Source organism: Schistocerca piceifrons, chromosome 3 (genome assembly GCF_021461385.2).
Source record: "Schistocerca piceifrons isolate TAMUIC-IGC-003096 chromosome 3, iqSchPice1.1, whole genome shotgun sequence".
Taxonomy (NCBI): Eukaryota; Metazoa; Arthropoda; class Insecta; order Orthoptera; family Acrididae; genus Schistocerca; species Schistocerca piceifrons.
This window is the reverse complement of record NC_060140.1, coordinates 682,025,182-682,043,148: the sequence shown is the minus strand read 5'-3', so window position 1 is coordinate 682,043,148 and position 17,967 is coordinate 682,025,182. Positions and strand designations below refer to the sequence as shown.

The 17,967-nt window shown below is 41.2% G+C and overlaps 1 protein-coding gene across 1 annotated transcript in view; it reads right to left on the bottom strand.

The window, feature by feature from the left end:
* LOC124788960 overlaps positions 1 to 17,967 on the bottom strand; it is a 400,179-nt gene that overhangs the window by 119,615 nt on the left and 262,597 nt on the right. The window contains exon 9 of the mRNA XM_047256249.1: positions 3,862 to 4,047. Coding sequence (XP_047112205.1) covers positions 3,862 to 4,047 — 186 coding nt within the window. The remainder of the gene's footprint in view (positions 1 to 3,861; positions 4,048 to 17,967) is intronic.

The following is a 17,967-nucleotide window of genomic DNA, read 5'->3' as shown; positions in this document are numbered from 1 at the left end:
TTACTCAAACAAAATTTAATTAATTGAATCTCAACCTTTCATTCAATAAAACTAATCCTTCTCTTCACCTGAAAATGATAAGATGATTATCCTTTAAGTAAGTAAAATGATATCAGCAAATTAATGAAATATATTGTTGTAATGATAAAACATGTAATTTTTAGTATTAATAGAAACAGATTCTTTCCTGTCTTTGAATGAAATTATTCACTTTTATTTCATGTAAATTTCTATGTAATTTAGGAAGATGTATGTAAAAGTTTTAATTGGTAAACCTAAAAATTTAATATGTAACAATGTCAGTAACTGTTTAAAATCATATACAAGGGTTGGAACTTAAATAGTGGCAACTATTTATTCACAATTGAAACAAAAGAGTTACATGTTTGCACATGTTACTGTCCTTCAAAGAAGTCACCAGCATTGTGTAGAACCCATTGCCAGTGATGTGGAAGGCATAGTATATCGTAAGCAGAGCCTGTTCTGTTGATGGTGCAAATGGAGCGGTCTAAGGTTATGGTGATTCTTGTGTATGACTGTGATGGTGTTATCCTAATGCATTATGTTTTTACATGGCAGACCGTCAATGCACAGTATTGCTATTCATTTTTGGAGCATCACCTGTGACCAGCCCCGTCTCTAATCACCTCGTTGTCGACGGGACGTTAAACACTAATCTCCTCCTCCTCCTCTCTGTGACCAGCTTTGCAAAAGGAGCAGTGACACTTTCTGCATAACCCACCCATCATTTTGCACGACAATGTGCGAGCGCATACCGCGCAAGCAGTGGCTGCTCTGTTTGGTCGATGGGACTGGGAAGTACTGTGCCATCCACCATACTCCCCAGATTTAAGTCCTTGTGATTTTTATTTGATTCCAAAGATGAAGGAACCACTTCATAGCATTCACTTCAGAACTGTTCCAGAAATTCGACAGGCAGTAGACCACTACATTCGCACCATCAACAAAACAGGTTCTTCTAATGATATACTATGCCTTCAGTATCACTGGCAACGGATTCTACACAATGCTGGTGACAATTTGGATGGACAGTAACAGGTGCAAAACTCTTTTGTATCGGTTGTGAATAAATAGTTGCCACTATTTAAGTTACAACCCTCATAAATAGAGGCAATTTGTACACCACAATATCTCAGTTGTATTTCAGTTTGACATCAGTCATGAGACAGTGTTTAGTCAATTTTACATGTAGTTCACTGTCGAACATCTACCGTGCGAAATAAGACTTGTTGTGAACACGAATTCCTGGAGCTTATTTCTACGATTGAATGATTCCTGAGTTGTGATGCACATATTATTTATTTGGTGGAGGATATCCGCAGTATGATGTGGTATTCTGTTTTCTTGTGCTAAGCACTGCTACAAATCCCAAACTTCACCACAAAAAACCATTTTTCGCCATGTTATATTACAGCACATGATTGGGGAAACTTAGAGTTCTTGGAACACCTCAATAACATTCACCATAACATTATTGTCATATTGGAAATATAAAATGATTATGGCCTACACTTTCTTGATGTCCACATCCACTGAAATTGGATGGATGCCTCATTCTCAGTATGTATGGGAAACCAACATACACAGATTTTTATTGGTGTGTCCTCTACTAGCACCACTCAATGCAGATGCACACCCCTCTGAGGACCAAAGTTCACCAATCTGGAGCTATAAGTTAAAAGTGTTGAGAACCTGCCACAAGACTGTGTCACCTGTGTAATGGTAACCTGTAATTTCATAAAGGATTAAACATAAATATTGTTGAGAAGATGAAGAAGAAGATTCTGTGGATCAGTGGTGATAAAAATAAGCTGACTTGTGAAGAGGCACACATTTAAATCAATCTACAGGTATCCGTAAAAAATGGATAACTTTTGAAGCTTGTAACATTATATGGATCTTAGAATGTCCATTGATCATAAAATACTATGTAAGAGAAAACATTATTATGCCAGGAAAACAGTACACAATGCAGAGCAGCACTGAAAGAAAAGCAAACATTAAAACTGTGTGTCAGATGAGGCTCAGCTCTGGAACCTGCTCTTTTGTGGATAATGATCTTACCAAATGAGCTTTCGAAGCAAAATTCACAACTTTCTCATAAGCTTTAATTTTGTCAGTACTTCTCTCCTATGTGTACTTTTTACACTCATCTGCACATAATGCCAGATTCACAACCATGGAAAAAAAATGTCACAGGGAAGTGACTTAGCCACAGTCAAGGAATCCATTTCCAGAATTACTCTTTCACTCTGAAGTGGAGTGTGGGCTGTTACAAAATTTTCTGGCAGGCTATGACTGTGTGAAAGACTATGATTTGATTCAAATCCTGATCCTTGCATTTTGTGGGTAGTAGTCTTTTTTGAGCATACTGTGGCTCCTCCCTTTTACCTCATCTTTCTGGATGTCTGCCCTTATTCTTTATATTTTTACATCAGTGGTGAATGTAAAGCACCTCTGTAGTTTCTACAAAAATACTTATGACTAAAATGCTGCTGATGCTCATTTTATTAGTCAAACAGTACTTGTTATATAACAGAAATCCTCTACCTCCCTTCTACATATGCTATGTGAGTGGTTTCACTGAATTATGCTAATCTGTTCTTTCTTTCTCACCTCTTCTCTATAAAGTACTTACAGCTTACATTATTCTTATATGAATGCCAGTACTGCTTTTAAATTTACAGAATACATGAAACATTACACACATGAGCAGTTGCATGAGAGATAGCTGATTTTTTGTGTGTATGTGTGTGTGTGTGTGTGTGTGTGTGGGCGCGCGCATTTTGAGAGAGAGAGAGGGAGAGACAGAGTGGGGGGGGGGGGGGGGGGATGACCTGTTACCACAGCACATGAAATAGCACCTTTTATTGGGGCCAGATATTGGCTCCACAATGACTACAGATCTCCACCTCTCAGATCACATAGTCTCTGTGCTTTTTCTGTGTTGCCAAGTTAGAGGTGTACTGTGGTATTCAATTCAGGAAAAACTACCATGGGTAACACTGTGTTGAAAACAGAGCTGCTGTCAACTATTGTGGATCATAATAGTGGATGGAAAGATCACAATGTAGCAAACCACAATGCTGCACATCATCAAACAGCAACCAATTGTATCATCCAGAACCATCTCTTCATTATAGGATACAGAGAGCTTTGCACTATATTCATTCATGCACATCAAAGGTGTTTGGGGAGCAAGAACAATGCTGCTGTGTGCTTGAAGCATGGAAAGAGGTATCACAGATGGATGAGTCATGTTAGTATATGATAATGAAAGGATGCAAGTATGGCAAAAACTACATGATGTGATGCAACCAATTTGCTAACAGGGCATTATTCAAATAGGAGGTGAAGTTATTCTCACATGAGGGATGTTTATATAATTTCAAGTGAAGTCTTTGATGCATTTGCTATTGTCTGTTAGTGATTAATTATACCAGAACTGATTGTCTGAATAGTTGCATCCATTTGTTTTCTTGCAGCATCCTGGAGGCAACTAATACTTCTAGCAAGACAATGCACCAGCCCATTGTTTCCTATTTATGCCAGAAGGATCACTCTCAGGCTTCCTAAGCTCAATTCTAAGGGGCACAATTGGTATGCAATTGAATATGTTTGCAGTGAAAACACACTTATGTCAACTTCCATGAGTTATAGATGGCAAATAAGCAGTCATGGATCAGAATAGCTAACCTATCCTTTTTGTGTCTCAATGAGCGTATATTACGTAGTGTCACAGTTATCATAACAGGTATCTCCAATTTATTTGCTCATGAATGTAACTATGAAAAAGGAAATTGACGCAATGGATATTATTACATGAGATTGCTTCAGTACCTGCAGAGTTCAATTTGTGTAGTTCTTTCTTGTGCTTCAGGTGGCGTGACCTTGTTGCAGGCACTGGCACAGGTGGGTGTTCTGATGGTGTGTGTCCCAAAGATGTTGGTGGACTGTCTGAGCCAGATGCTGAAGAGCTTGCATTCAGCACTGACAACCGGGCACTTGATTTGCCACTAGAACGAACTGGAAACAAAAAACCACATTTCATACCTTCAGAATATGAAGATAGGAAATTAGTGTATGATACTGCCAGATCTATACAGTAAGCAGATGTAAAATAAATAAATAAAAGAAATAAAGTATTTTAAGAATTTTATCTGCAGTATTATCCTTTATTTAAATAGAAATATAAGTTCTGAAAGGCGACAGGCGTAAACTAGTTTGTTATCTTAATTTAAACTGCTCCATGAACTGAAGAGACACAAAGATAGTTTCAGCAACAAGTCATACAAATGTTGAATTTTTCCTTTTTTTAATTTTTTTTTATTTATTATGATTGGCCCTAGTTGTTGAATAGCCCTGTGAGTTGAGTCAAAATGGAGTCAGACCAATTGCTTCTGTCAGATACTGAGATGGACTTGGTTTTAGTTTGTGTAGGTGCTGTTGCCAGGTGGGGTTTTACAAAGAATGGTCTACATCTCAACAGGAATGGGAAAGAGAAAATGGCTGGATTGATAGCAATACATTTTAGGTGGAACATTAATACTCAAGGGTGTATCCTTGTGTTAACTGCTGTCAGGGCAGAAGGGTTTTTAGGGCAGATTTCAGGCTGTCAGTATTAAAAGAAGTGTATATAAATGAAATTTTTGAGTTTGAAATATGTTAAGACAAAAATAAGGTTAAAATAAGTATATTACATCAAAACGTTAGAGGGTTAAAAAATAATATCAGTGAACTTCCAAGTTAACATTATGTAAATGATGGCTTTTGAGGCTGTTGTCATGGTTAGTAAAATTCATCTGGGTATGTGGTCACATTCTCAATGTGTAAAATTTCTAACATTTCAGCTAATCAGCAAAAACACCCTGAGGAAAGCCATCTGCAACAGTGGCCGAAATGTCAGAAAATTTTACACATTGATAATGTGGTCACACAGTTGGAAGATTTTTATTGACAATTAACTTCCAGTTTCTTCAGATGAATTACAGCCTACAAATCATGTAGATACACATTTCTGAACATCATTTGACAGCAGGCACAGGAATACTGAACATAGATGGAAATAACTTAGGATCAAGTTACTGCAGATCAGGTATGGAGAGAAGAGGAGTTCTCACTTACATTATAAAGGGATATAAATAGGAAAACATTGATATTCACAGTTTTTGCAGTGATCAGCATTTAGAAGCTTATGCTGCTGAAGTAGAGTTTCATGGAAAGTCATAATAATAGTCACAATATACAGGGCTCCACCTGGTAATTTTTAATTATTTATAAAACAACTTGGTACATTATTAAACATTTTTACTTCCAAGCACAATGAGATAATATTTAGTGGGGACTTAAATTTAATTTTTTTAGAGCACTCCTGTTCTGTAGTTTTACTTAAGTCCCTTACCATCTCATGTAATCTAGAATGTTCATACAATGTACAAGAGTAGTGGGAACCAGCAGTACCATTATTGGTAACATTTTTACAGCTGCATTGAGACTGGAAAGTCATAGCATGATCCCCTTAGTTAACAGTTTCTCAGCCCATAATGGTCAGCTGCCACTGTTCAGTAACAGAGTACATAACACAAATAAAAAAATAATAGAAAACCATAAGGGTAGTAAATGAAAAAAGGACTCAGGAATTCGAGAATAATTTGCAAAATACATGTTGGAAAGATGTACATAACACACCTGGTGTATGAAAAATGTAATGTGTTCTAATAAAAAGTCATAGGCCTTCTTTGAAAACTGTTTTCCTACGAAAGTAACTAGTGGGAGCAGCTTAAATACAACTAATTCCTGGATTAGAAATGGGATCAGAATATCATGAAAAACTGAAAGAAGACAGTACTTGGCATCAAGGGACATAGATAAAGACACAGTTAAATCACTTTACAAACTGTTCTGTAAAATTCTAAGTGAAGTTGTAAGAGCATCAACATGTATTACTTTCAAGACAAAATAAGCTCCTCTATTGGACCATAGCAAAAAAAAGGATGGGGAACACAAAACAAGAAAATGAAGAAATTTCTTTAAACTCTAGTGCTCTGTCAAGCCTCCATGTTAATTTTACTTTAGTCAGTTCTTTGTTACACTTCATTCTGTATGGACGCAGTGCCAAGTGTAAATACATATGAGCTATGACATATATGCGAATTAAGTTTTCTATATCCCAATTGCCGATCCTGTTCCCATAGTGGTGACCCCACAGTTCGTTCATGTTTCATGTCTCCCACACTGGTGTTTATGCAACAGGTTATATGCACTACGCAATGACCGTGCCAAACAATGCCTTGTTCAAAGATGTGGAAGCATAACTCCGCTCACTGAGTTTTGTCATTTCTTTGCCAACGGCGTATTCATCATTTATGCACAGTGATTCGCATTCTTAACCAACACTGAGTGCTAAACTCATTAGTTTTCAACGGTCGACAACTATGTTGTTAGAGCGAACAATGGACTCAGGCTTCGCATCACCAGATTATGCCTATCCAACAGTGAAATGTGAACTGAACAATATTTTGAACTGTCTCTCTTCATATCGAGTGTTTCAAGAACAAAGTGGTCTCCATTCGAACACATGTTTACCACCCACTGGCATGCTACATCAGTTACTGTCAGGCCATGTGCAACCCCGCCATTACTAAAAACCGTGCCGGATCAGTTCCGCACATGTGGTGTTCCAGTTGTGTCCAATTTATATGCACTATTCAGTGTTTCGCGTAACATGGACCCCTTACCTCACCTCAGTGGCCTGCCACATGCACTACAGGCATTTTATGAGTCAGATAGATTCTGCACAGGTGGCGTTCTCAACCTCCTGTGCTCTCCCTCTCACTTGCGTAGGTCCCCATTTCCGGTCGCTCAACCGCCTGCCGCTCCCGCAGCACCGCCTGTGTCTGCTGCGCCAGTCTCTCGCCCTGTTCCGGAAGCGGGTTGTTTCCATCCAGCACTTGTCACTCATGGTCTAGTTTCCAGGGCCCCCTCATGTGCCGTCCATCCGCCCGCTCTCACAGCACCACCTGTGTCTGCCATCCATCCGCCCATTTCCACGGTACCGTCCGTGCCTGCCACCCCATGTTTTCGTGACACACAGTCAACTATGCCAGCTGCTGCTACTATGGATTCGCTCACCTGATTTAAATCCGGGCCTACTGAGCCGGCCTCTGACTTAACCTCAGTTCAGCCGCTACCCCAGGAGACACTGAACCCATCATCATCACCCCTTCCTGCCTACCTGCCGAAGCTACCGCCTTTATACAAGGACAACCCCGCATCGTGGTTCACGCTCATCGAGCATCTGTTCAAGTTACATCATGTGTCTGACGACAACTCAAAGTTTCTCTGCCTCGTCACACACCTCCACAACCACTCGGATTTGATTTGTGACCTGCTCCTTTTGCCGCCGCCTGCACCAAAATACGAGTTTGCAAAGAAGACTATAATGGACTGACTTACCTGCTCGCCACAAGAGTTAATAATCAAGATTCTCTACGAGGAGCACCTGGGAGAATGTGCCCACTCATAACTCTGGCACCGCCTTTGATTGCTCGTGAACCAGAATACCATGCCTGACGCCATGCTATGGGCTGTGTGGTCTGCCAAACTACCTACCGATCTACAGATCCATCTGTTACCACACTCGTTCAAGTCCATCGGCTCCCGCCTATGCATCGCTGACCAGTTTTATTTGCTGCTGCGGCAACATGAGCTGGTTCATTTCACACCTTTCGTTGGCACAGCCACTCCCACATACCGACCTTTGGCCGCAAAGGCAGGGCTCGCTCCACTGTCACCTCATCTGCTTCTCCTGGCAACGTCGGCTCACTCTCTCTGCTGTCTGAGCACTCCAGGATCACCCACGCACCTTACATACCGGTTTATTTACCAGAGCAAATCAATGAGAAGAAGCTGCCCCGACTGTCACAGTCTCCACATCCTAATCACCCTGCTCACCCTTTCTGCTGGTACCACAAAGTGTTTGGCAACGATGCCGAGAAGTGCAGGTTGCCATACCAACACCCAAACGCTGACCACGGGAACTAAGAGACACTGAGTCCTGTGGGGAACCTAAAAGGTGTCCTCTTACATTACACTCCGCTCACTCATCTGCCTGGATGAGTGGTCATCTCTATGTGACTGACATTGCGTCAGGTCTAGCTTTTCTGGTTGACACTGGTGCTGATGTGTCAATCATACCTACTTTGATGGCTCCACCCGCTTCTTCACAGACGAAGTCACTTCTACGAGCAGTCAATGCAATGACGTTACTTACCTCAGGCTCAGTAAAGGTTACGGTGACCCCATCTCCTTCTCTACATTTTCTGTGGATTTACTACATTGCAGACATCGATGAACTGATCCTTGATATGGAATTTTTGTCTCATTACGAACTATCTCTGAACATGATACAGGGTTCAGTGCTCCACCATCCTACGAACACTCACATACTGTGCACCCACACCTATGTCCAACACCTTGTTTCCATTGCAACATACGCTATCATATGCAAGTGAGCCGCCCTTGTGGGAAACATTGTGACCTGCGTTACCAACCTACTGTCAGAATATGATTTGGCGACGCAATTCCCCAGGACAATGAGAAGCTGAAACAACGCATCGCATCCACTTACAGTGAGCTCATCACGGCTCGTACCTCGCTTCTGCAACTGCAGTCTATGGCGCCACCACCTAAACAAGACTGCTCGGCCGGGCCTAGCTCGAACTCTCACCAGGTTAGTCCACAAACTTTACTTGCGTGTGACATTTCAACCCCTCTCCCTCCCCCCCATCATGCTCGCCTCATCCAGTACCATGTGTTTCAAACAGTGCTGCTAATGACAGTTGCGTGCACATTGTGACCATGCCCACCTCTCAGACAGCTACTGCACATGTTGATAAACATTCCCCCTCTCTCACTCACCAGCCACATGACCCAGTGGCCATTGTGGCCCCACGTGCGATGCCAGCGCTGGTCTTGCCCGCACCAGTTGTCCAGTGCAAGGTTAACAGCGGACAGTCGCTGTCCGTTCCCCTTCACTTGGCACTGCGTGCGCACCCACCCCCTCCACACAAGCGTACACCACGCATCCATAAGAGACATGTGACTTTTGTGCTACCATTCCCCACTCGTGCTAACGGCTATGCCTCATCGTGCCCTACTTGTCCAAAGACTCAGCGCCAGGACGTTAACTGATCTTATGTGCAGTTCTCAGTTTCTTCCATCACTGATGGAATGACACCCAAGATAGTTACTACTGCCGGCCCTCCTATTAGGCATAATGTCTGATGCCTCAACCCTATTAAGTCACGCGCTACCCGGCAGCAGATTAATGAACTTTTGGCACCAGGTATTCTGCAACCTTCAGACAGCAACTGGTCTTCACCAATCCACCTTGTTCCCAAACACGATGGATCTTTTTGAATGTGTGGTGATTACAAAGGCTTAAACGCTCATACCATCATGGACAATTACCCAGTGCCGAACATCAATGACTGCACTCATATGTTATCGGGCGCCACAATTTTCAGTGTCACTGACTGTAAACGTGCTTACCACCAGATTCCCGTGGCGCTGGAAGACATTCCTAAGACGGCTATTATCACGCCGCTCGGTTTATTCCAATACCACTTCATGCCTTTCAGCCTAAAGAACACGGTGCAAACATGGTAACGTTTCACTGACTCTATCTTGTGACAGTTCGAGATTTGCTTTGCTTATCTGGACGACATTCTCATTTTCAGCAGCTTAGAGGAAGAACAGAAAATCATCTGTTTATGGTTCTTCAGACCTTGAACTCCAATGGTGTCGAGGTCAGCAAAGAGAAGTTTCAGTTACACCAGGCGTCAGTCTCCTGCCTAGGTTACACCATCTCCACAGATGGAATACAGCATCCCAAATCTTGTGTGCAGATTATCACATCTCTGCCACCCCCGGCTACTTACAAAGAGCTATGCCATTTCCTCGGCACCATCAATTACTATCGTTGCCATCTGCCTTCTGCCGCCGCTGCTCAGACACCCCTGACGGATGCGCTATCAGGCAAACAAACTTCCAGTATCAAACCCCTCTCTTGGACTGGTCCAATGCCAGAGGCCTTCAAGGCTCTGAAGACTTCTTTAGCTCATGCTGTGGTACTTGCCCACCCCGACCCCTCTGCCGAGTTATTCATCACTACGGACGCCAGTGAGATCGCAGCAGGGGCAGTGTTGTAACAATGCAAGGGCGACAAGGTTTATCCCCTTCATTTCCTCTCCAAGAAACTACCTATGGCTCAGAGAAAATATTCTGCATTTGATAGAGAGCTCCTTGCTGTTTATGGGGCAATCAAACATTTCCACCCCGATGTTGAGGGACGTTCGTTTTTTGTCCTCACCGATCACAAACCACTGGCTGAAGGGTCCTACAACCCACCTGAGGATCCATCCTCTCAACATTACCACCACTTTGACCTAGTTTCTCAGTTCACAACAGACGTCCGTTACATCAAGGGTGCAGATAATGTCACTGCGGATTTCTTCTTGTGGATCAGTGCTGTTTCCCGCATCGTTGATCTTTCTGATCTGGCTTCCAAGCTTCTGACGAAGGTTCTCAGGCTCTCCTATGAGACCCACAAACATCACTTGTTTTCACGTTTCCGATGAGGTGTGGTGTGATTCTTCGACCAGCACCCTACCCATTTTGCTCCCACCCAGGCTGCACCAACAGGTTTTCGACACCCTGCATAGCCTAGCCCACCCGGGCATTTGAGCTACCAGAAGCCTTGTGTCAGAATGTTTTGTTTGGAAGAATATCAAATGGGACTGTCAAGCCTGGGCACGCAGTTGCGTCACTTGCCAGAGCAACAAGATCAGCCGTCACACCTCCCTGCCTCTGGGCAAGTTCGACATTTCCACAGGATGATTCTATTACATACATATTGAGCTGATCAGACCTCTCCCTCCTTCAGAGGGCCATAGATATAGCTTATCAACTATTGACCATTTGTCTCACTGGGTCAAGGCTGTCCCTCTCCGTAACATTACTGCCGAGACGGTAGCCAAGGCTTTCATTGGCTCGTGGATCACTCATTTCGGGTGCCGGACCACTATCACCACCGATCAGGGTGGACAGTTCGAATCCTCCTTTTTCACCATCCTCTGAAATATCTGTGGTATTAAAAAAAATACACACTACTGCCTATCGCCCACAAAGCAATGGGTTGGTGGAGAGATGGCACTGCACCCTCAAGGCAGCCCTTCAGTCCCATGATGTCTCTGGTCAGAAGCTCTCCTGTGGGTGCTATTTGGTCCATGCTCGACCTATAAACCTGACCTACAGGGGACTATATCTGAATTTGTTTTTGGCGAGAATCTAGTCCTACCAGGGGAACTTATTCTTCCCCAGGTTAGCGAGGATCTTCTCCCCTCAGCAGATTTCATTAGCCGGATGCGCACGCATTTTCAACAAACGCATTTGCACTCACCCATCAGTCACTCACCGCCCAAGGCTTAAGTACCCACTGCACTCTACGACTGCTCCCACATCATGCTGCATGATGATGCAGTTAGGCAGCCTCTTCAACCTCCTTATGTTGGCCCCTACAAGGTCCTGCAGTGGGGGGGGGGACACGACTTCTGATATCATGGTTAAAGACTGCACATAGACAGTTTCTTTGCATCGCCTGAAACCGGCTTTAGTGGACCCTGATGATATCACACCGCCCCAGTTGGACTCTGCAGATGATCCATCCTTGATCGAGAATGAAGACGTGCTCTCATCAACCTCACCGCACACCTCTTCTGCCAAAGACTGTTCGCCACTGTTCGCTGGTTGCCCGACCTCGCCCCCTATTCCACCCTGTGCAGGTTTCGCGCCCTCACCTCCAACATCGGAGACACACACACCTCCTATCAGTTTGTCCTGCAGCATGCTACTGCACTGAGTGAACGACATTTCTATAATGACGTTCAACGACCGAGTGCTCATTCTTTTGACAGATACCGAGGTCTCTCCATAGGACGGTCCCTTACATGTCAACATTGCACACCACCTCACATTCCTGCGTGAGTGTGACTGAGCATCTCTATGTGCTTTCATTTCTATGAAGGGATCGATCCACTTAAGGTCCACACATGCCTCCACCACGCCGTCGACTGCCCTGCCGACTTACTCCCGGGCAGGCCGCGTCTCACCCGGCCACAGTGGCTGACTGACTACGAAGTGGACCTGCCTCTCACCGCTCCACCTGCACAACCCACCTTGTTTGAGATGGAAGTACCTGCAGTGCACCTGCTTACATGCACGATTTCCACCGACATCGACACCTGCATGCCCTCACCCTTGGACATCCGTACTGCAGGGGGGGCGGGGGGCTGTGTGGCGTCGATAGTTCGTATCGACCACAAAACTTACTATCTGTGAACTCTAAGTGCTCTGCCAAGTCTCCATCCTAAGTTTACATTCGTCAGTTCTTTGTCATACTTCATTCCGTATGGACGCAGTGTCAAGTGTTAATATATATGAGCTACGACATATATGGGAATTAAGTTTTCTATATCCCTATTACCAATCCCATTCCCATAGTAGATAATGAACTGATCAAAGACAGCCCTAAATTTGCAAAAAACTTTTAATAACTTCTTTCTGTCAGTGGAATATAATTTAGGTTTGAACAATTCCTTAGCAGACAGCCTACCATTCCTAAGAAAACCATTCCATACAAGTCTGAAAAATTCAACAACATCTAACATCTCCAAAAGAAGTTATCAGTGTTATCAACTCTCATGAATATAAATGTTCAGGTAGTCATGACGAAATGAGCAGTAAAATAATGAAATGTTGTTCAGCTGAACTCAGTAATACATTGTTCAGTAATACTGCTTGAGCTTTGGTGCAAGGAGCATGGAGTAGGGGCTAGTGTCACGGGCTTGTGTGCTGTGAATCACTAGTTCAGACTCCACTAGCAATTATTTATTATTTAGTATTTATCATTTCTGGAAGCTTCTTGAAATATCTTATGTTTGTAATGTTTGTATATTCTGGAATATTCTACATTTGTATAAATACCAGCATTCTGCAATGCTGCATGTTTGTATGAATAACTGCACTCTTTATGCAGAAGTTCAGTTCTGATCTGTTCTGTTCTTGTCGTATGTTGGTGTTTGTAAGAAATTGCTTTCAGTACTAAGTGTTGCATTTCATTGATGACCCTGCTTTCGTATCTGGATTTGAGTGCGGTTACAAAGCGACAACATTTTGTTCAACTGAACTTAATAATATGTTGTGTTACTTGTGTGATGGATCTTTTCATCGTAGTACTTTCCTGCACAGACTTAAACATGCCGTTGGCAAGCCACTTCACAAATGAGTAGGCAAAATGTAAGTACTGAATTACCTACTGATCTCATTACTGTCAGTATTTTCAAAACTTTGTGACAAAATAATGTACAGTACACTTTATACAGGAAAAGACACCCAGTAGTAAACAGTTTGGGTTTAGAAACTGTGAACTGAATGGCTTTATTTACCTTGACAGATGACATATTAGAACAAATAAATTGGAAATTGCTACCATTGGGAATAAAGAAAGGAAATTCAAGTGTATTTTCCTGTTGTGATTGAGGTCATTAGAGATAGACCATTGGAATATTTTGTGAATTAGCTATAGCTTTTGATTGTGTGAACCATGATATCCTAGTGCGAGAGTTATAATACTATGGAATGGTTTTTATCTTATCTGAACAACAGAAAGTAATTTGTACCAGTTCCATGTTAATCATGCAATGACAGGAACTTAGAATTTGAAGCAGTCAGAGATAGGATTACAGATAGACCATAATCTCAATTGGGAAACCTACTGCCTAGTCTTGGTTCAGCTGTGTTTGCAGTACATGTGATTACTAATACAGAGGTACAATGACGTTACTAGTTTATTCCATGTGTTTCCATTCACTAATTAGTTATGGAATCATTTTCTTGGGAAATTCAGGTTAGAGGGACAGTATTTTCAGAATGCAGAAATGTGTTATACGAATAATATCTGGTGTTAATTCAAGAATGTCCTGCAGAGATCTTGTCAAAAAACTAGATATTTTGATAACTAATTCACAATTCAGTAATGTCTTTTGCCATTACCAAGTTTTCTCTCATGAGAAATGGTGAAAATCAAGAATATAACACTAGGATCGAAAAACAACCTCTGTGAAAACTCTGAGGTGTTAACATTAGCACAAAGGAGTCAGACGCATGAGTACACATGTATTCAACAAACTACTAGAGCACCTTAAATGTCATGTAGAAATCTGGTGGAGTTTAACTGAATTAAAAAATAAATAAATAAATATAAAAAATTAGAAAAAATAATAAAAAAGAGTTCAATTGGGCAACTTCTTCTGTATTGAAGAGCATCTTCACAGAAACTCTTAAATTTAATGGTTAAGATTGACGTGTAATTAGAATAAGCACTGTAATACTTTAATTAAATTAAGCATATATATCCTTAACTTCTTTTCATATCCCAGACATCACTCTCCTTGAGATTCATAGAATATGGCTAATGTAATGTAATATGAAGTTAAAAGAATAGCCACACCTGAAACTTGGAGACTCAAGCCTTAGCCAATAGTAATGTCTACAGGGCTACGTTTCATCTATTGCTTTTGAATACAGGATTTAAATCTTTGAGATATAAAGAGTGTAACAGAGATATTAGATTAGAATAAATGCATCAGTAACTGCTAAGAAGACTACATACTGATGAGCACAGGATTTAAATCTTTGAGATATGAAGTGTGTAACAGAGATATTAGATTAGAATAAATGCATCAGTAACTGCTAAGAAGGCTACATACTGATGAGCACATGAAATGTGAGACACAGTGAAAGTACCCTAACGTATAAAACATATCTTACATAATTCATAATGAAGAGATTTTCTCTATATGAAGAAAGAGGGGAAAGAATTATAGGAGGAGATGTTTAGACTTTTAAAATTTAAAGACACGTCCACATACGTTGACTTGTAAAGTTGAATAACAGCTAATAGGAAGCCAAACATTATATAACTAGTTTTTGTACAGCCAGAAGTAAGAGTAATGGAAAATCCAGGAGGGAATAATTATAATACTATGAATGTAACAAAGTGCTCTGGCATCGTCAAGAAGTAGTGTATTTAGTAACTCCTGTAAAATAAATAACGACAGCTACAAGAAAGTTTTAAATACTGGAAAGCATGCAGATACAAGAGACAAGATTTTGTTTCTATCTGACCTTGTTTCTGATAGTCATGGATGACACTGCACTAGTTTATTAAATCAGACACTTCCACCAAGATATTTTGCGATGTCTGTTGTTAAACCAAACACACCATTGCAATATGTTGTTAATAACACTGAAGAAAAGGTAAAGGATTTCAGTAAATTTGACTGTGTTATTGTCCTGGCTGGAACAAATGATCTAGTATCAGATATCAAGGATTACCAATGCACTGTGAACATGATACTCATAAAATCTATGAACACTAAAGTGATGCTGTGTACAGTACCCTACCGATATGACAGAGTGGACTGGAACGACAAAATATACAAAATGAACACATTCTTGATGTTGCCCAGTATAGTCATGCTAAGGTACTGGATGTAAATCTCTTTTTAAGGAAGACTGATTATACACAGCATGGGCTTCATTTGGTGCTGAAAGGGAAGGAAAAACTATGCAGGAACCTTCATTATTCAGCCATGATTCAGCCCATCACACTGTCACTGTTCTCTGTTAACTGCTTGCAACAGGCAGATCAGTCACTCAACGAAACTGTATGCTTACAATATGGGAAAATAACAGAAGACGAAACCAAAAAATTAACAGTAAATATGCATACCATGGAATGAACAAGTGACAAGAAAGCAACACAGAAGACAGTATCACCACAGTATATGAAAATCACAGACGAAGAAACCAAAAAGTTAACAGCAAATATGCCTTCGGTGGAATGAAAAATGGGCAGGGAACCAGTACAGAAGACAATATCACCATGTAAAAAGACTGAGGAGGTAGCTGTACCAGAGTGGACAGAAGTTATAAACAATATATCACGACAAAGCACCGGGCAGAAGTTAGCATCCAAACAACATATGAACGATTTTTTATGGCCCAATCCACTGCAGAAAAAATAGCCAAGAAGAAGTCCAGGACCCCCTGGAGGTGAAAATCAGATCAGAAACAAAAAGACTAGAGCCTACTCTTCAAAGAAGTAACCAAGCAAGTAACATACCTCTGATAGAAGTGAATAATTCTTTAACTCTCCTATATCATAATGTACAGGGTTTAACCAATAAGCTATATGAGCTAGAGGTCCTTTTGAATGGTTCATTGAAGGAGATTTCTGTCTTGTGAATAACTGAACACTTGCAACAAGAACTCAAAAAATGTGCAGTTGGGATTTCAGACTTCCAGCTGATCACCAGCTTTTGCAGGGAAACATTTAGAGGGGGTGGAACAAGTATATATGTAAGAACAGGTATTAAATCAATGGAAATTAGGCTTAAAATGTCTAAAGAAGTCAAGATGGCGTCGCGTGTATAAGTGTGTATAAATAGTTCCACGGTAAACGGCTACATATCGAGTATAAATTGTATAAAGTGCAATAACTACATCGCGAAAGGTATCAAGTTATGTGCAGTGTCGCAAAAATGGATTCATACAAAGTGTTTCGCGGGAACGGAACAATGGGACGCGAAATGTGACTGTGGCATGGAATGCTGCGATCTACTAACGGTAGCTTTGTCAAGATACGATAACTGCATAGAAGAAAGTGTTACTACATCGCTTCAGCAAGACCTTGTGCTTGCAAATCGTTACGTAAATAAGTTAGAGGAACTGATAATGCAGCGGAATTATGACGATTTAAAAAACGAGTGTAATGAAAACATACCGGCAATTTTCGTTTCAAACAAAACTTCTGCTAGTAGTAAACGAAATCTTTCTGGCGGTATGACATCGTCAGTAAATAGAGTGCAAAGAAAAACGGGTAATAAAGACACGACAGGACGAAATGTGAACTCAAAAAATAAGACACGTGAAAGTGAATCTAGATCATCTGTGTGTTCTAACGAGAGAAATGTTTCTCCCAACTGTACTATAAAAACGACGGAACGAGGGCACCTGGAGAACAACAAGTCTGTGTATAAGGTGATAGTCATGCAAAGAGTGTGGCACAAATAATAAATGATCGGCAGTCGCAATACAGAGTAACAGCCATTGTCAAACCTGGTGCTCCCCTTAATGAAATAGTAAATAATTGTGAAAACTTAGTTAAGACTGGAACATACAAAAATGAAAGCCAACTAGCGACAAGGGCACTTCAAACAGCTCTAAAAAAGCTGTCAGATCTAAATTTAAAGGTTCTCGTTGTAAGTGTGCCACATAGACATGATCTAATCGAGGAATCATGTGTAAACAAAGAAATAAAGTCAACAAATAATAAATTCAGGAAGATCTGCTGTGCTTTTAAGTGTGCAACTTTTGTGGATGCAAACAGCTCAGTGAGAAATCATTTCACGAGGCATGGACAGCACAGGAACTATTATGGAAAAAAGATGATGGGTGAAAAGATACTAGAAGAAATAAGCCGCATAACAGTAGAAAAGTTCCCTAAAATCCCACTCCAAATGAGGACAGAAGCAGAAGAAAAGAAAACCTTAACAAGAGCAACATTTGCTGAAGCACTAAAAACATCATCATCTGCTATTGTAAATATTAAAATGTCATCAGCTGCCACACCTAGTATAAACAATCAATCAGCATCATCAACTTCAAGTAGGAAAAGCAACAGAAACAAGAAACCTGTGGTACAACGGATTTTTGGTATCCAGCCATAATGAAAACTCCAAGATAACAGTGTTAAACGAAAGGAGAAATACCACCAGTGCTCACTCCCCTGTTCTGAAGATTATGACTCTAAATGTGCAGTGC